At 43.8% G+C, this 20,197-nt stretch overlaps 1 protein-coding gene across 9 annotated transcripts in view; it reads right to left on the reverse strand.

Annotated features, from left to right (window-relative positions):
- Window positions 1-349: 349 nt before the first annotated feature.
- PPP1R12B (protein phosphatase 1 regulatory subunit 12B) overlaps window positions 350-20,197 on the reverse strand; it is a gene marked incomplete at both ends in the record, with an annotated part of 232,936 nt that continues 213,088 nt past the window's right edge. For 5 of the 9 annotated variants that reach the window (XM_080698454.1, XM_080698453.1, XM_080698449.1 and 2 more), the window contains 5 exons: window positions 350-436; window positions 11,139-11,189; window positions 12,668-12,721; window positions 16,997-17,101; window positions 18,342-18,486. In XM_080698454.1, coding sequence (XP_080554580.1) covers window positions 350-436; window positions 11,139-11,189; window positions 12,668-12,721; window positions 16,997-17,101; window positions 18,342-18,486 — 442 coding nt within the window. Of the gene's footprint in view, window positions 437-6,221; window positions 6,357-11,138; window positions 11,190-12,667; window positions 12,722-16,996; window positions 17,102-18,341; window positions 18,487-20,197 lie in introns of those variants that run through there. The other 4 variants (XM_080698450.1, XM_080698448.1, XM_080698447.1 and 1 more) reach the window with 2 other exon arrangements.

Consider the following 20,197-nt stretch of genomic DNA (forward strand, 5'->3'; position numbering starts at 1 on the left):
GGCAGCATGTGCCTTACATGTTTGGACCAAATCCAATGTGGACAAAGTAGCAGAGCCGCAGGAAGCTGGGGATCCACAGCTGAGTTTGGTGCACTCCATGAGGCCTTCACCAGAGGGCTCGAATGATCACAATCATGCTTCAATGAGAACTGGCATAAAACTCGGGATGGGGTTGTAAGCGGAAATGGGCACTGAGAGTGCAGAGAAAATGTACAGTGCGGAGAACTGTAGAGGGTCAGAAAGAAGTGTCCTTCCACCAAACATTCCCTTCTTTTGTCTGGAAGGCAATGGCTGGATAGGAGGGGCGAGCAACAAAGCCTGTCCCTCCCTCCTGAATCTGGAGCCTAGTCTATTTGGATAGTTTGCTGATCACTCTGATGAGGGCACCATTTTCATCTTTCAGCCTCTGGTTGTCGGATTTCAGTTCTGTTAACACCTGTAAGTGGCAGAGGAAAGAGTGTTAGAGCTGCACAGGATGGCTTCCTCTACCCTCCCTAACCAGGGCAGGTGGGTAGGTGAGCAGGGCCTTCCGAGCTGTCACCCCTTCTCCCCAAGATGAGAGTCCCTTGAATCTTCCTATTTCCTGAGTTGGTAATGTTAATACTCAGGGAGACCACAGCCCCTCACCTTTTGAGCTAGCATATTTTTTCAGTAATACCTTCTTTCTTTGTATGCAGGCTGCATGTTCCACACTGTCTATCCTTTTATCGTATTGAGCCAGGAGCTATTTTCAAATGTTCCTTGAACTCACCTCTAGTCTAGAAAAGTCAGGGAGAATGCCAAAGTAGGCTAGTGAGGACATGGGGAAGGAATTCAGAAAGAAATCTGGAAGGGTGGTGGTGACCTAAAAGAGTTAAACGAGGACACTGCTTCACATCTTATGAAAAAACTAAGAATGCAGGCTGAGGGACAGACTCAGCTTCTCTGCCACGTGCACAGATGATTTAAGGGCCCTCTTCCCAGTGCTTTCAGTGAACAGAAACCCCCCAATCCTCACTGGTCATACTACACGTACCCACTTTCAACCATTAAAAGCCGAACTTACAAATGTGGTCACAGAGCTGCAAGACACAGTGAACACAAGGCATATATTTAATTTTCCCTTTGACTCTCCATTGATAGTTACCAAGAGGCCTTAGTTGAGGATGGTGTTATAATTCCAGGAAACAGACACTTACAGAGGGAGGGAGGGAAGAGGGGGAGTGGAGATTCAATTCTCTTAGTTCTGCCATCCTGGAACATTACACATAGTCTTGCTCACCTTGTGGAACAAAGGAAACGCTCCAGCTTAGATATCCAAGTTTTTATTATGTCATCAGACACTCTGACAAATAAGTTATGCATTTGAAAAATCCTAATGGGCTGTTGGTACAGTTTATGTGTGGGCCTTCTTGGTAGCCAAGATTTAGGCTAGAGGGGTAAGTACATCTTCCTCATGGGGGTTACCGAAATCAACATCCTTATTTGTGCGATGTAGAAGTCCTTTGATTTTTTTTTTTTTTTTTTTTTTTTTTTTTTTAGGTTCTGGGGATGGAACCCAGGGGCATTCAATCTCCGAGCTACACCCCCTGCCCTATTTTTTAATTCTTTATTTTGAAACAGGGTCTCACTGAATTGTAGAAGGCCTCACTAAGTAGCTGAGGCTGTCCACGAACCGCAATCCTCCAGTCTCAGCCTCCTGAATGCTGGGATTACAAGCGTGTGCCACCACGCCCGGCTTAGTCCTTTGAATAGTCAGTTAATTAAGCCTGCAGGACCCTTGTGGCAGGCAACATCCCAGAAATGGGTGGCCTAGGCTCAGGTGTTACAGGGACTATTTAGTTCTAGCTCTTGGCTCTGCTATTAACTACTTAGGGATCCAACTGAATGTTAAGGAAAAGTCCGTTTCCTTCATCTTGCAGGGACGAGGCAGATTACATCTACAAGTAGATGTGTATATGCACACAGACATGCATCACAGATGCGTAAAGAATCTGTCTTGGGGAGCAGAAGGAAAGTACCACTGAGTATCTGTGATGTGGGAGGCATGGTGCTAGAGGGCCTCATTGCGCCTCCTGCATCTCAGACAGACTTGCTGTCCTTATTTCTACAAATGAGGGAAGACTTTCATAACTAGTCCAAGGCACCCAGCTATTTAAGTGTCAAAGTTGATATTAAACCCCAAATTCTCAAAATGCCCTACTCCAAAGATCACTTTCATGATAGGTGGGGATGGGGAGCACAAAAACTCAGTCCAGAAACTGCAATCCCAGCTGCCACTGATGAGCCATATTACTTCAGGCCAACCACTTGACTTCCCTGCATTTCTATTGTTGAATCTATAAAAGAACAAAGACCCTGTTTTGAAATAAAAACTAAAAAGGCCTGGGGGTGTAACTTGGAGGTAGAATGCCCCTGGGTTCCAAACCTAGTACACACACACATACAAAAGAACAATATTCCCTGCTGTAGAGACTTAGTGAGTCCCACAGGAGGTAACAGGTATAGAAGTGTGTTGGCATCGGAATGTGCTTTGCGATACTGAGTCTCCTACCACCACTATGAGTTTCCTCATGTGTGTGGGAGGGCAGGCAAATGATCCTCAAACTTTACAATGAAGACTTTAATTCAGAAATATTAAAGGGAAGTTTCAGTTCTTTGACCCCGCCTTTCCTCTCTCCAGCTCAGGCAAGGCAACTCTGGCTTGCCGCTGAGAATGGAGTGCTTAGAAACCCATTTCAATACGATTGTTAGAGAACAGCAGCCCAGGTGGTCTCATGGTGTCTCCCCTTCCCATCTCTTCTCTAACACCCTATTCTGGAGCTGGCAGCTTGGGTGAGACTATGAAAACCCTACTTCCATGATAGGATTCCAGAGGCAACAAGAAAGCTATATATGGCAATGGATTACATTTCAGTGTTAGCAGCTCATCAAATCAAAACAGCTGCTTTTTGTTTTTTTAAATGTATAAACAACTGGTTAGCTTTGGTAATTTATACCCACATTAGGAACTCAATTCCTTAGGAAAGAAAATGCACAAGGCAATATCACAGCTGTAACATGCTATGATTGATATCTTAAGAGAATGTCAAAGGTACAAGAAGTGGAATGTAGAAATCAAGGGGGAAAAAGCCTAATAAACTTCACTCTCAAGAGAGAGAAGGGGAAATGAACAGTATTATCTGATATTCACTTGAAGTTAAAGAATGATTAAATAAGAACATATGTGAAAGTACTATGCAAGTATGAAGTTTAACTAAACTCCATCACTTTAACTCTCTGGACCTCAGCCTCTTAATTTCTAAATTTCTAGCTGACCACAGTATAATATTAAGAGATATTGGACAGGTAAAATTAAGTACACATTAAGTACATGTCAAATATTACTTCTTATGGTCTGTGGTGAGGAGTGTGTCCAAGAGGAAGGGGCCGGGACTCTGAGGCTTCAGCCTGCTGCAGGGCAAGGCTGTCTGGAGGGAGAGCACCTCACAAGAGGTGCCTGGCTTCCAGCTACATGGGAAGTGGGAAGGGAGTCCTCTCTCCTATTTTGTTGGTAAGTGGCTTGCACTACATTCAGAGATAAGATTTCTCCAGGGGACTATTATATTAAAAAAAAAAAAAGGCAAGGCAAGGCAAAATCTCTCTACTGCACACCAGTTTGGCTTAGTTATCTCTTGTTTCCTTCTGGCAGGGGTCAACAAGCTTTTTCTGTAAGGAACCAAAGAGCAAATATCTTAGGGTCTTCAGGCCACACAGTCTCTGCTGTAACTACCCAGCTTTGCTGCTGTAGCACAAAAGAAGCCACAGACATCATGATAATACATAAACAAAAGAACATGACTCAATTCGAATAAAACTTTATTTTTGGACATTAAAATTTGAACTCCATATAATTTTCAGGTGTTATGAAATACTCTTCTTTTGATTTCTTTTTTGACTACTGATAGGGCTCACGGCCACAGTTTGCTGTCCCTTTAGAAGGTCACGTGCCGGGCAATGGCATTCTTTATCAGGACACACTTTTTAGTAGAAAAGTGCTCTTTGGAAGGTAACCCTTCCTAGGGAAGTCAAGAGCGCTGAGATGGCAGAATGCTGTCCTTGACCCTTCAGCTGAGATGCTGGGACATGCTGAGACTGCTCAATAGATCTTTCTCACACTGTTTAGGCTGTACACTTAACAGAAAACTAAAACTGCCAAATATGTACATGGCAACCCTGGGACCTATCAGAGTTGAATTTTAGTTCTACTACTTACTCTCTGAGTGACCTTGGACACGTTACTTAATCTGTGACTTTTTAAAATAGGCATAATGGGGTTCTGGGGAATCAAGGAGAAAAACTATATAAAGCACCCAAGCCGGGTGTGGTGGCGCACGCTTGTAATCCCAGCATTCGGGAGGCTGAGACTAGAGGATCGTGGTTCGCGAACAGCCTCAGCTACTTAGTGAGACCCAGTTTCAAATTAAAGAATAAAATAACTAGGGCAGGGGTGTAGCTCGGAGGTCAAATGCTCCCGAGTTCCATCCCCAGACACCCCCCCCAAAAAAAAACACAAAGCATCCAGCCCAGGCCTTAATAAATGACAACTTACCACAGTTACTAACTACTGAGAAGATAGTATCTAGTTTTACCTCATATACTGTATTGTCTTATAACAAAAAGGGAAACTAAAAATAACTGGGATATCTTTTGGGTCTCTACTTTTCTCCAAGCCAAAATTTCCAGGGATTTTTTTTTTTTTGTGTGTGTGTGTGCTAGGGATTGAACCCAGGGGTTTGTGTATGTTATGCACGTGCTCTGCCATTGAGCTCCACCCCCAACGTCTTTCTAGAAATCCCGAGGCCAATTTTAATGCATGGAGTTTGGACCTAACTGTGGCTGCTCACTGCCAGGCCATGGCAGCACCTCCCTTTCAATTTTCTGTCTGTGATAGCATCTGCAGCAGGATATTAGCTCAGCCCTTACGGTAATTTGGGTGCTTCAGTTCTAGTGCATATTAGTTGCCAGCTACTGACCCTGAAGGCAAAAGCAAATAGGCAGAAAAAAGAATAGGCCCTGGTCAGGCCTAATTAGATTGTTGCTGAAAATTAAAAACTCATTTTGGGGCAATGGTGACCCCTTTGCATTTTCTTGGGATGTGAAAACAAGCTGTCTAAGGAGCTTGGCTTTCAGATCCACAGCCAGGGGAAGGCTCCGGTTTGCCAAACACATTTTTTGGTTCTCAAGTTGAAAATAAATCCCTGCTCTCTGCTCAACTGCCTGTCAGCTCCCGTGCAAAGCCAGCCCCATTAGGGAAGGCCTCACTTTTTGAGAGGCTAATTTATATAGGCTCCGTTCTGCTTCAAAGCCCATACACTAGGAGCAGGGAGGGACGTGTCCCTAGAGCCCCGATTTGTAACAGAGATGAGAAATGCCTCCCAAGGAGAGAAAGAAAGCAAAGACTATTGCAGGAGAAGGCAAAAAATGCTAATTCAGTTCTGCTCCATTAACGGGATGGAAGATTCTTTACTGGTAGAGAGTTGGCTAAGAACAGGTCTACCTTTTAGCTCTAGTCCTCCTCACCCAGCTATGTTGTCCCATGTGGGGATTTAGTTCTGTCTGGTATCCAAAGGACTATGGTTCTTAACCCTAGCTGCACAAAAGAACAAACACAGAAAATAATAGAAAGAAAAAAAAAGAAAGAAAAATCAACAGGAGATTTTGAAGAAAATACTGATGTCTGGGTTGAGACCCAGACCACTGATTCTTTGGAGTGGGCCCAGGGACTAGTATGTCCTAGCTCCTAGGATGTCCTAACTTGCAGCCGGGGTTAAGAACCCTTGTCCTTGGTCAGACCCAACCACAATTTGGAGTCTGGGACCATCCCCAATTGCTACAAGGGACCAGGATGCATTTGGGTTGCTGTTGACTAAGAGCTCAGTTTGGCAGTGTCCCCACCAAAGAAATGTATGGGTAGCTGAGTGAGCAAAACCATATTCAGTCTTTAGAGGAAGAGAAAGTAATATAACAATCTTACCAAATACACCGCACGGCAGGTCTCCCTAACTGCCTCCCTTGACCTAGGCTGTTATGACCCATTCTATGGTCCCAGCTCCTTCCATCTCTGGATGACCAAGCTTTACAGGAACCTACACATGAAGCTCTAATGGAGGGCATAAGCAAAAGACTTATTGGACCAACAAGAAGAGTAAACCTGCCTGGAGTAGTGGAGGAGGGAGTGAGGTGGAGAGGAAGGGCAAGAACTAGAGCTCCTGTGTGTCCGAGGACTCGATGGACTCCGAGAGTCTGGCCACCACTCGGGTCAGGGCCCTGTTCTCAGCCTGCAGCTGCTCGTTCATCTGCTTCAAAGTTTGAATCTGTTTTAGCTGGTGGAGGTTCTGCAGAGAGTGAGACATGGAAGGAACAGACAGACAGAGACAAGACAGACCAGAGGAGAAAAAAAGTAGGACAAAGAAACCACGTGACTTTTTGTTTTTGTTTTTTAGTTTGCATGCAAGAAAGGAAACGAAAATGGCAGGAGTAATGAGAGCAAGTTGTGGATGGGGAGGGAGGTGATGGAGAAAAGCACCAGGGAGGGGAGAGCTGTGCCTGCATTCTTGGCTGAGGTCTGAGTAAGCTGAAGATCGCTGTATGAACACAGCCACTGGGCTCTCGAAAAGCACATCTGAATCGCTTCTGAGAATGACAGCCCACCATGAGGCTTGGCGCTTTCTGAACCAAGTTCACATGGCTGAGCCTCAGCCTCAGGGACCCTTCTTCACTGTCACTGGGACTCAAGCTCCGAAATACAGCTGCCACCCTTTCTTTTTCCTCCATCTTCCTCCTACCCCTACTCAGCCTCCTAACCCTGCTTGTTTTCTTTCTGAATTATTCTCTTACCTCATTTATTATTATTTTATTTTGAAAACCAAAACAAGGACAATAAGAGAGGGGCCTCTTATTTCAGCACTTTCTGCATATGATGTGTACTGTACAGAAGGGTGAAATGTCACATACCAAAATAGTAAATAACTAGCTGGGTGTGGTGATGGTACACCTGTAATCCCAGTACTTTGGGAGGGTGAGATTGTAGGCTTGTGGCTACCCTTAGTATCTTACTTAGTGAGGCTCTGTTCAGTGACTTAGTGAGACTCTGTTTCAAAATAAAAAATAAAATAGGGCTGGGGGTATAGCTCAGAGGCAGAGTGCCCCTGAGTTCAATCCCTAGTGCCAAAACAAAATTCAGAAAAACAAAATCAAGAAAATTGTCAGCTCTCTGGCAGTCTTTTAACTTGCTTGGTAGGAAGCTCCATTAGCCTGGCTAGTTCTCCTCTGTAGTGCAGAGAGCTTGTCCAGGATCCCAGAGCTGCTAACCTACCTTCGACCTGCTCTATATGACAAATGCATCACTAAGTTCACAGCTTACTGGGTTCTCTCTGTCCCAGCTAATGTTGAGGCGAGGAGCTGCTTAAAGATGTTCACAGAAAGACACATACTCTGGATATTATAACTGTGCCCAAAAACGGAGATATCATAAATGTCCGATGATAATGGGATTGGTTGGATCAATTCCATACTGTCTGCCAGTGTTGCAAATGGAACAGAACAGCAATTCACAGGTATTCTGCCTAATACCACATATCCCAAAAGGGACTTAAGACTTCAGTAAATGAGACTGTATCACAGGCTTGCCTGCTCTGCTTCATGTCCTTCCTAAGGGAATATATGCACTCACCCTGAAACTGAGAACATGAGAGCATTTTGGAAAAAAAGAAATGACTGTTACACAAATGGGGTTTCATGGAGAAGGACAGACAATTTGGGGGGTTATAATGATGACAAAAAGGTCACTAGGTATCAGAGAAGTTTCTCATACCCTTGCAGTGAGTACAAATGAAAGATTAGTGGAGTAATAATTTGGGAGTGAAAGCAGCAATAAAATGAAAGATAGCATGAGGGGGAAAAACAGTGAAAGCAAACCCTCCCCTCCCCCCAAAAAAACAAACATGTAAAGACAAGCTGCTGAAGAGCAGCTCTTTCCCCAAGGAAGGAGAATGACCACCTTGGAAAAAAGGTAGGGTGGCCAGTTCAGTTCCATGTAGTCACTGGAGGTAGGGCCTGGGCTGTCCTCTTTGCCCACATCCCAGCCATGGAGGGAGCAGAAACAGGAAGTTAGGGTGCAGCACATGGGAGAGTATGAAGAGGTGGTGGGCAGCAAACAAATATAAGAGCCAAAGGAAAGTCCCTGGCTCTCACCCTTAGTTGGTGTTGACACAGGACCAAACCTTTCAACACAACCACTGTCAGTATGGGAAGTGGTCCTTGCCTTCCAGGGCATGCTATTAAGACATGAACTATGAAAGTGACTCAATCTAACATGTGCGTGCAAGCAGGTCAAGGTGGAAGAACTTGGAAATTACCAGCATGAGGAAAGAGGCAGGAAACAATCTGATGGAATGTTCTACAGGCAGCATTCTTGCAAACAAGGTATGGCAGGACGATGGAGAGGAGAGGGGAACATAGAGCTGGGTGGGCGAGGGCAGAACTTAAGGATGGATTCTAGTGGTATTTCCAGGGTAAGCAAAGTAGACATCCCAGGACCAATCTAGAAGGGGATTGGCTGCTGAGCCTGGGAAAGGAGGAGATGGTCTGGATGGATAACTAGCACACAGAAATGTGGGGCACTTATCACTCTAGTTAAGTTGGTCACTATAAATGATATACTGGATGAAGAGCTTGGAGCTAAACAAGTATTTTTTTTTTTACTCTTGTAGGGCCAGTCACACCAATCTGGTAGTGTTTATTTCTGTATATGTGAAGTTTCTGTAGTTATGTAAGTATATGCACACATCCCTTCAAAGAAAGTACAAACACAATCCTAAACCTGGTGTGACTGGGAGGCTATGATGTGTCTTCTAGAGTTGCTGGGTGATTTTCAAACCTTGTGGTAGGCTCTGATTTGAGCAAATTGTGTTTAGGGGCTTTAGAGACTGCAGGCATATCTTTCCATTTGACTTTGTAATTGGTAGTGGAGAATAATGGCAAATGACTGCAAGGGTGGATTTTTTGACTAAAAAACTGAAAGCAAAAACAACAAAAAGTCTCAAAACAGTTTACCTACTGGTTTGTGGGACAGTCATGATCTGGCTCCATTTGATAATTTGAACAATTGATTTTAAAGTTGTTGGCAAGTGGCTTCTGACTAGGAAGAGCAAACACTTTCATGTAAAATAATCTCTATTGAGAAAAGAAAAGAACCCATGACCTAGTTTAAGAAATAGCCTGACCGGATAAGGAGGAAAAGAGAAATGTGTATGCCTGTTTAAACCCACAAGATTGAGAGCAATTAGAACACAGAAGGGACTTCTGTATTTGCCAGTTCAGAATGGGAATACATATAAGAAAGGACCTTAAGTTCTCCTCTTTTGGCCTCTTTCTGGGTCTTTGTGTGGGGTTCCGTATGTTGGTAATGTATCAGTGGTGGGGACAGGCTGTTTTTAGCCTCCTGAGTACTCACTGGGAGGCACCAGTTTTGGCCTCATTTACATGCCTCAGATCAATATTTTGGCCATTGCTTAATTAGGATCACTGATAGCTATGTAAGAGCAGAGTACAGATGGTATAACTCAGGGAGTTCAAAGACAGAGTAGCCCTCATAAAACCAGGAACTATAGGTACTCATTGATCAAGAACTGTTTAACAATCTACCATATTGCCCTAAGTGGGAGAGAATACTTCTGTATGGTAAAGTGGGAAGGGCATGGGGAAACCACAAGATGAAATGGTGCCAATCAACCACTTATTTCTACTTTTTGTCACTTTGAATCAACTCAGAAGATTTAAGATACACAGGTACTGCTTGAAATTCTACATGACTGTTATCAGTTACGAGTCTTGGGATAATGAGCAGAAAATGAAGGGGCAAGGCCCAGCATTTCTCTACCCTGGAATTATAAAAAGCAAGAGTCAGGCTTAGTGGTGCATGCCTATAATCCCAGTGACTTGGGAGGCTAAAGCAGGAGGATCGTAAGTTCAAAGCCAATCCCTAGTACTGGAGGGAGAAAAAAAGGAAAGAAAAAGAAAAGAAAAAAAAAACCCATCCAGGATTATGAGTAAATTTTCTGGCAACTATGACATGAAACGTTTTTTTATTTGTAAATAAGCCATTAGAACAATGAATGTCTCTCTCAAAGTACTCCAGTTGCATTTTAGGGATGCTTATCTGCTATTGTCTCAATGCTTCTGTTTCCTATCTGAAGAAACCTATGTATCACCAGATGAATTTCTGGCATCACATATCCAGTAATATAAGATCCCTGAAGAAAGAAAAAAAAATTGTGCATGTACTAAGTGACTGTGGTCATGTGACATCACGTATTGTAGGGATCAGATGCTCTAAAGTCACATCCAGGTGGCCACCCTGGGCAGCTCCACCTTCCCTGCAGCCCAGTCTTCCCTTTCCATAGAGTGAGCTGACTGCTTTGGGTAGGCTGTCAGATATTGGCACTCACAAATGAAAAGAATGACAACTGTCTATTCAAGTGGCTAATGAAGGCGATGGTCACTTGCAGGTCATGCTGCGGGGAGAGAGGAAAGCAGCAAGCGCTGAAGTATATCTGGTGGCATGAGCTCATTCTAGTGGGACAATGCCAAGCACGCTGGAATACTGCAGGGGAAATGGATTGGGGCAGGAAATCAATATGTGAGTAAATTTTTATTCTGCTGCAGAATGACTCAATCTGACTGTGTTCCTTCCTGCAAAGGGCTGGGTTGGGGAGGGAGAGCAGGGAGGAAAGTCTCTGGCCATGTTCAGGCTTCCCTGAGTGCCAAATGGAAGGCTCTGCAGAGCAGAAAAACTAGCCTTCTCATCCAGCCTCTTGAGGGTGAAGCCATGGCTTAGGAAGCCTTAACAGTTCAACTCGGTTTGCCTCTAGCTGCCAGATACCTCCCCTGAAGCAAAGGCAGCATTTGGTCTTTACGCTGACCACAGTGGATGCTGTATGAGATGAGAGAGCCTACGAACTGGCTGAGGGGTGGTGCTCACCTCCTCATCACACATCATCTCTTCTTAAGAATGCCAAGTTTGTAGCGAAATTTAGAGGAGGTAGGCCTATGCTCAAGCATCCAATCTTGTAGGCATTCAAAGACTAAGCATACAAAGAGACAAAATCTCTTCGTACCTTCATCTCTTCCTCCATTTCTGACATTTTCCGCTCCAAGGCCCGTCTCTCCTGTTTAAATACAATAAGCCTGGTTAACACATAATGGGTTTAGAAATCAGTCAAACTGCTGTCTTGTAGCTGCCATGTGATCAGTAGCTTCATGGTCAAGGGGTCTGTGTACTGATGCAGGTAAACCTTACTCAGATGTAAGCACTCTCTCATTGCCCCTGTGGGATGAGCTGCTTCACTGATAAAAATCAGTGCCTAGATACCCTATCAGACACTTAGTAGATACAAGGGGAAGCCACTTGCTAATAGGCAAACAGATCAAGGCACTCTGAGTTATTCTTTGCACATTGGAAAATTTCATGGAATTTCAAATGACTGCAAGTGACCAGGACCCTTATACTCTATTAACAAATATCTACCATTATCCAGCAATATTCCCCCCAGTTCCTAGGGAATTGCCTCTTGTGATGAGGGGATGGTGAACAAGGAGTGGATAGCACTGTCCCCCACCTCCCTCCATTTCTTTCTCTCAGAACTCTTAATTTAGCCTGAACCCAATGAGGAGTTCTTGATCAGATGAGATACCAGGGAGGTTTGGTTATAGGCTAAGGGAATGAAATATAAACTTAGTTGCAGCCGGGCGTGGTGGTGCACGCTTGTAATCCCCGCGCTTGGGAGGCTGAGACAGGAGGATGGCGCAGGTTCGAAGCCAACCTCAAGTGGCTTAAGAGACCCTGCTTCCAAATAAAAATATAAAATAGGTCTGGGAGTGTAGCCCGGAGGTAGAAGGCCCCTGGGTTCCATCCCCAGTAAAAAACAAAACAAAACAAAAAAAAAACAAAAAACTTAGTTGCTTTCCAAATTAAACATACAATAACAGGAGAGAAGGGAACACATTATGTCCCTAGGGTCAAACCAAAGCTAGGGCTCATCAATAAATCTAATTGAGTTTTCCCAATCCAAGAACATCAAATCATGGAAAAATATGCTACGCTGAGTGTAGTTAGGAGAAGGTTAACAATCAAACCAGAAATCCTCCCTTTGGTCAGAGAGTAAGCAAAAGACTCTGCTGGTTCATGTCTCAGGTCATCAGACCTTAATCAATGGGAGAGGGTTGTGTTGAAAGCTCCCATTCTGTTAAAGATTATGAGAAGGGCAAAGAACGTGTGGTGTGTGTGTGTGTGTGTGTGTGTGTGTGTGTGTGTGTGTGTGTGTTGATGTATAGTAAACCAAAATATATAATGGCTACCTGTATGTGTGCAGTTGTGCCTACAGGCAGAACAGTGCACGAGATGACCTTCCCAGGACCCTTCCCACCCTAAGCTTGGGATATGTGCAAAGCACTATCTGAGACAGCCAAAAGGACTAGCAATCTAATTACTATACAGAGTCAAACAAAAAGAATTTATCATCGAGCTGGGAGTGGAATGTGGCAGAAATCCCGCCTTCTGAATATGAACTTTTTCTCTTGGCATGTACAACAAAGTTAGAGAAGTCAGAAAGAGGAGATTAAATGGGGAAGAGAGACATGCACATACCCGTTTCTCCATCTCTAGCATTGATGATCGGTCAGAGGACTTCTCTTGTTTCTGCTGTGCAAATGGAAGGAAAACACCTGTTACTTAAACTGGCGGGGGCCCGTAGAACGTTCAGTCTCATTCAGCTTCACCACTGAGTATCCAGAAATAGATGGCAGGGCTTTGGGCTTTCACTTTAGCCAGGGTCCTGGTAAATAAATTCTGATAGACTGCTAAGCCTAACATTATCCTCTCTCTGAAGTTTGCAGGATTCCCACTGGGGAGGGGAAGACAGTAGTTATATTCCCTGAAATTTAAAACAGTCACACATAAAAACACACCCCTAGCTGGGCGTGGTAGTGCACGCTTGTAATCCCTGCGCTTGGTAGGCGGAGACAGGAGGATCGCACAGGTTCGTTGCTGGCTTAAGAGGCCCTGTTTCCAAATAAAAAAAAATATAAAAAATAGGTCTGGGAATGTAACCTGGAGGTAGAAGGGTTTCCAGGAACCCCAGTACCAACAAACAAACAAAAAACCCCTCCAAAACCCAAAGAATACACCCCCTTCTCTCTCTTGGTCTTCAGTGCTAATTACCTTCTCAACACTGTACTTTCCCTCTCCCTTCTTTTCTATGAGTAACATCACAATCCAGAGGAAATGAGAAACGGGTTTTCTTCTCTAAAGGCTGGAGACCCTTGAACTCCTATGTCCAAACCCCTTGGCACTCCTCTAAATGACCTTTCCCCCTTTCCTTCTGTTTTGGGCATTGTGGCCATTTTCTTTCTAGAGCAGTGGTATTTACATGTGGGTAGACTTTTTGGGAACCCTGCTTTGATCAGAGAAGTTCTCCTTTTTTTTTTTTTTTAATGGTATGGGGGTTTCTGGAAGCCCTTCTACCTCCAGGCTACACTCCCAGGCCTATTTTATATTTTTATTTGGAAACAGCATCTCTTAAGCCAGCGCGGCTGGCTTTGAACCTGTGCGATCCTCCTGTCTCCGCCTCCCAAGTGTGGGGATTACAAGTGTGTGCCACCACGCCCGGCCTAGAGAAGTTCTACTTTTATCTGTCTTATATACCTGGCTTTCAGTTATGGTAAGATTTTTTTGAATAAAAAATTCAGAATGTATAATTTAGGTCATGTCTGAATTTCAATTTAAAGTTTTCAGAAAGGCCAACAAGATTTGGCCACTATACCTAAAAAGCAGAATAACGTCAGGTAAAGGTCCAGTCTTAAATAGGGGAATGGAGAGAAACCCTTATGTCCCGTTTGGTCTTAGCATTTTAGAACTGGGAAAAATTTCTTACATTTAACAGGTAGCTAATAAATAGAGTATGCTTGTTTTTATTTTGCCTAGAGCCATGCTCAGACAACATTTGATAAATACAGAAATTATGCTGGTCTTATTGTAGAAGTTACTTTTTTCAAAAAGCTAAGGAAGAGCCAGAACAAACATTATAACTTGGAATTCTGGCTCCTGTCCTGGGCTTTCACCTTTTGTTCTGAAGGCCATGGCTGTCTGCCTTTACACTGCATCTACTGTGAAGCAGAAGGAAAAGAAAAAAATGCATCAGTAGATCCTGTAGTTTGTTCCTGCCCTCAGCAAGTCTCTTTGCTAGGCCTGAGCTGTGGTGATTCCACTACTTACAAAGTTCACACATACAATGAACTCCTCTTCTGTTTGCTTGTTTTGTTTTAACATTTTAAGCTCCACAGAGTTCTGGTGGACCTGTTATGTACAAACACTGCCTGTGACCATGTGGTAACTGTCTTTACACAAATGTGCGAGGAGACGTGCCCTCCTCCCGCCGTCCTACCAAACAACTCCATTTTTGGTAAACAGAGACTTGGTTTGCAGCACCACCATTTCTTCTGAATTGCAGTAACTTGTATTTGGCAAAACTAAGTATATTCCGACACAGCCAGCCAAGCAGTTGGCTGGAGGGTGGATGCTGTTCCCCAGAGACTGGGAAAGGCTGATTTTGTTTTAATGTCCTCTGTCCATGTCAGTGTCAACAGCTTGTTAGGCTGTTTGGCTGGTGGAAGAGCCAAGAGCCCTGAGAGGTCAAGAAATAAGCTAACGGTCAGGAGCCTCTGCTGGAGAGAGTGGGAGCAGGTGAGCTGGCCTCTCCCGTGGTTCCTCATATGATTGATCCTTAGTCTTCCGCGAAACATTCCAGTAAAAACTAATGAGAACCAGCTTAAGATCTGTATTTATTTACTGCTGCCAATTTCTGGTACTGTTTAAAATAAAAATCAGCCCCAGATATCTTCTGAGGATTATTTATTGTGTGTGTGTGTGTGCATGTGCATGTGCGTGTGCGTGTGCATGTGCATGGTGTTGGGGAATAAACCTGAAGGCATTCTACCTCTGACATATATCCCCAGTCCTATTTTATTCTTTATTTGGAAACAGGGTCTAAGTTGCTGAGAGCCTCGCTAAGTTGCCGAGGGCCTCACAAAGTTGCTGGGGCTCTTTTCTGAACATGAGATCCTCCTGTATCAGCTTCCCACATACTAGGATCACAGGCGTGTATCACCACACCTGGCCATGATCTATTATTAAGGCATTTTGCCTGGCTCAGTAATACTGGGATGAAATTAGTCTTATTTAGCCCATCCCCTGCCTCTGGCAGGGTTATAACTGCATCTGTATTTTTTTTTTTCTCTCTTAGATTTAAAGACCTACTTTTCTTGTTCCACAAAATCACTTTAAGCCCAGTTGTTATCTATCTGTTGCAGTAGGTCTCAGAAATTCCCAGTAAGAGACATGTTTGGCTACTATTACAGGCAGAGGGAAGAGCCTCTTTCAAACTGCCAGGCAGCTCTCAGGAAAGGCCATCTATTTTGAGTCTGGCTCAACTCTTTTCTGGAAAGTATTGGTGTCCTGCCTTAATGGGATGCCATGCAGTTCTGTTGGCACTGTCTTCCATATGCTGGCACCCCCTGCTCGTCCTATAACAGGGGGCTCGTGACAAGATGTTCAGGGGGTACTCGATCACTCCTGCCCCCAGCAAACCCCAAGTGCTTGGGACTATTCAGCCCTAAGTTCTACTCTTTAGTTTTGGATGATATCCTATTACCAGATTAACTAGCCATATCTGGTTTTCATTTCATAGCTTCCTCGTAAAGAGTCGTTTTAACCTCAGTTCAGCTTTTGAAACTGTTAGTCCCCAGGCATTCCAGGAAGGCAATAACTCAATAAGTTTCCGGTTAACTCTGCAGTAACCTAAGCCAGTGCTTGCTCCAGTTTCAGCTGCAGGGACTGTTCCACTAGTGATAAGGTTATTACCTCCACCACCCTCTAGAGCATCAGCTAATGAAATCAGGCCTGGCAGGGAGAAAAAATGGTTTATCTTGTCTCTCTGCCACTATCTTCTTAGTTCCAGGGGTTAAGACCAGTGGCCTGAGGAGACCAGATGGGATCTTTGCCTCCGGACCTAATCCTGGGCCTTAGCGCCACCTCTGCCCCTGATGTGTTATATGACCTAAGCAAACCACTTACGTTTCAGGGCCCAATTTGCTACCTCTCTGAACTTGGTTATTGTGTCTTGCTTATCTCTCACCAAGAGGTGACATGCAGATCAACTGAAACATGGGGAACAAGAAAGAACAAACTGTCTAGGACTGACCTCGTATGCTGGTTTATGCTTTTCTACTGAGAAATGAGTAGATAATGTTAACTATTAGCAATCAGTCCATCAGGAGTTGTTCACTTAACTATCAGTCACTTAGGTTTCTTTTTTCATGCTAAGGGGTACAACCCAGAGATATTCTACCTTCTAGCTATACTCCTTGCCTTTTTAAAAATAATGATAATAATAATAATAATTATTATTATTTTTGTGGGTCTGGGGATGGGATCCAGGGGCATTAGACCTCCAAGCTATATCCCCTGCCCTATTTTTTATTCTTTATTTTGAAACAGCATTTCACTGAGTTGCAAGGGGCCTCACTAAGTAGCTGAGGCTGTCTATGAACCGTGATCCTTGGGTCCCAGCCTCCCAAATGCTGGGATTACAAGCGTCCGCCACCATGCCTGGCTTTTTTAACTTATTATTTTGAAACAGGGTCTCACTATGTTGCCGGGGCTGGTCTTGAACCTGCAATCCTCCTGTTTCAGCCTTTTGAGTACTGGGATTATAGGCGTGTGTGCACCACCATGCCTAACTATCTTAAACACTGACTGAACTCTAAAATCAAATTAGAATCTAAGAATTCTTTTACAGCCTCTGCAGAGGCCTGATTTTCACTCTACCTTATGTCCGGTCCTTTAGAGCCCTAGTCCAGTTTGTCTCCTTATACTGACCCCTGCTTCCCCGTCTTTGTTCCTCCTCCCCCTCTGCCTTACCTGGGCCATCTTCTCAAGCTTGGATTTTATATCTGCTAACTCCAGCTGTGCCTCCTGAAGCTTTGTTTTCAGTTTTTGGTTTTCAGTCAGGGCACTCTCGTAGAGCTGGAGAAGGGAAAGCAGAATCAGGTCACTGTGTGGGTAGGTGGGGCTCCCAAAATTAGGACTCATACACTCTTATCACATGCAAGTGCCTGGGGCCCTCTGTCCAAAGCCACCATTGTGGACTAGATGGAGAAGATGAAGGAAGTCCAGGGAACAGGGCACATTCAACCACTGCTGTCTGGTTCTTGAAGGTGATGATTCCAGAGGTTGAACATGATGAGAATGATGATGCTCCAACTTCAATAGTGTTAATTTCAGGGAGGAAAGAAACAGTCATCCTTTCTTCCTACAGGGCATTTACATTGCTTAAAAGTGTGGCTCCCAGGTGTGTGTGGTGGTGCATACTTTGAATCCCAGCATTTGGGAGGCTGAGATAGGAGAATCTGGGTTCATGGACAGCTTCAGCTACTTAGTGAAGCCCTTTGCAACTCAGTGAGATATTGTTTCAAAAATAAAGAATGGGGGTGGGTTGGGGGTATAGCTCAGAGGTAGAATGCTCCTGGGCTCCATCCCCAGTACTGCAAAATAAATAAATAAATAAATAAATAAATAAATAAATAAATAAATAAATAAATAAATAAAGTATGACTCATACAAAACAGAATTATTATTTTTTGGAACCAGCCTAGTGTGTGTATATTGATTTTCATCAAGTTCTTAATAAAAACATCAATAAAGAAAAATTTTCCTTAACCCAAATGTTTTTCCTGGAAACTCAAATGCCTGAAAGGGAAAGTTTTCAAGGTCTATTACTGGAGCTAGGTAGTAAAAACCAGAGGAAATGGGCTGTAAAGTGATTTGAATCCTCTCCAAGACCAGATGATGATGATACTGATGATGTTTTTTTTTTTTAAAATGAACACTAAGAAGTATTTACTTGATATTTACAGGACTTTATTAAAAGCACATGTTTGTTAAAAATAAAAGTCTAACAAATGATTCTTGGGGGTTTAGACAGCATTATATTTTTTATTCTTTTTATAATTCTTAATTTTTCCTATGCCCCTAAATATTTGATTCTAGGCATTTACTTACTGTAATAAAAACAACAGGCAAAGAGGTCTTTATGTAGCTGGTGGAGAGGTAAAGCAAACCAAGACGCCTGCAAAGAATTAGTTGTTACTTAAGTGCCCTTTTCCCTGCTTATTCACAAAGTGGCTCATTTTTTTATCCTGGGGGAAAAGACTAAGAGGTTTATATGTTGTAACCCAAGAACAGGAAAATTGAAAAAAGACCCTACTTTTTTATAATCCCTGTTGCTGTCCTCTTCCACACGACTGGTCAGGCTGGCTAGACGGGCCTCCCGGGCCTCCCGACGGGCTCTTGCAGAGGCCCGGTCACTGTAAGAATCACTGGTCGTAGGGTTACCACCTCCTGATTCCAACCTGGGAGAGAGAATATTAAAGGTAAAAATTGGTTTTAGGAACAAAGTAGTTGGGGTGGGGGTAAAAGCTTAAGGGTACATTGTGTCTTCTCTAAGCAGTATTTGTGAGACCTGGCCAGAAACAATGCACAACATTCCTTCCTTGAATCCCTCAGCCAGCATTCCTGGATCTTCTGGTTATACTGCACGAGCGAGCACAGAGCTTGGGAAAGGAGGCCGTCAGTTGTCAAGAATGGAGCTTACTTGAAAATTGGTGGTTTGGACCCATGAGCTGACTTAAATCTTAGAGCTTTTCAAATTAGTTTGGGGTTGAACAGCTACCCTAAAGTGTGTGCTTTAAAAAGTTAACCTTTCGCCGGGCGTGGTGGCGCATGCTTGTAATCCCCGCGCTTGGGAGGCAGAGACAGGAGGATCGCGCAGGTTCAAAGCCAGCCGCGCGCGCTGGCTTAGGAGACCCTGTTTCCAAATAAAAATGTAAAAAAATAGGTCTGGAAGTGTAGCCCGGAGGTAGAAGGGCTTCCAGGAACCCCAGTACCACCAAAAAAAAAAAAAAAAGCTAACCTTTCTTGGATCTCAGTGGCTCTTGGAAAATGATTAAAATGAACTGTCAATGAATCAGAAACATATGGGCTTGGAGACTGAGCTGGAGGCTGAATGGGGGAGGAATGGCAACCAAGGCATGGTACCTATGCTTTATTAGTGAATCCCAAACACTCCCGGGGTAATGCACAAAGCCTCAGTAGCTCATTTCCCACCCTCTTCTCTGTATTCTATCTCAAGACTTGTGCCTGTGAGTAGGGATTCTATACCTTTTAGCAACTGAGCTCTTAGAATTGGTGGTGGTTAAACTCAGCACAATGGCACATGTTTGTAATCCCAGTATTTGGGAGACTGAAACAAGAGGATAGCAGGTTCACAGCCAGCCAGAGCTTCTCAGTGAGGCCCTCTGCAACGTAGTGAAACCCTATTTCAAAATAAAAAAATAAAAAAATAATTGGGCTGAGGATGTAGCTTGGAGGTAGTTTAATCCCTAGTACTGGGAGAGAAAGAAAGAAAGAAAAAAAAAGAATTGGCAGTGCTTTTATTTCTAGTATTGCTAAGTTAGGAAAAAGTGTACAACTGTTTTCCTGATCCTTAACACTGGTTTCTATTTTCTTGGGCTTCGCTCTTTGCAAACTAGAATGTGGCACAGACGAAACTGCTACGTACAGATCAGCCCTGCAGAGCTCTACAGCCCCAATCTGGGATGGTTTGAGGCCTCACAGCTGTGGACTTGCACCTGATGTTCCTGTAGTAGTCATGCCAAAGCTGTGGTTGGGAAAGATGAAGTACTAGAAGAAGTAGAGGGACAGCAAGGATGAGGACAGAGAGGAAGAGGAAGAGCAAGTGGTGCTCACAGAGCTCAAGGACACCAAGGGCCCCTTTCCTCTGACAGAGATGTTAAGTTCTTTTTGCGTGTGTGTGTGGTACTGGGGGTGGAGCATTCCATCTCAGCTAGAATCCTTACTTTTTCTTTTGAAACAGTGTCTTGCTAAGTTGCTGAGAGGCCAGTCTGAATCCTGTCTCAGGCTCCCCAGTACTGAGATTCCAGGAGTGTGCCACCATGCCCAGCTCTAAGTCCCACAGTCTTTACAATATACTTTCTCTTCATTTTCTTCTGTTAATAGAAATCTCTCTACTGATTTTTCTAATTATAAAAGCAATACATTAAA

This window comes from Muscardinus avellanarius (genome assembly GCF_963383645.1).
Source record: "Muscardinus avellanarius genome assembly, chromosome: 7".
Taxonomy (NCBI): domain Eukaryota; kingdom Metazoa; phylum Chordata; class Mammalia; order Rodentia; family Gliridae; genus Muscardinus; species Muscardinus avellanarius.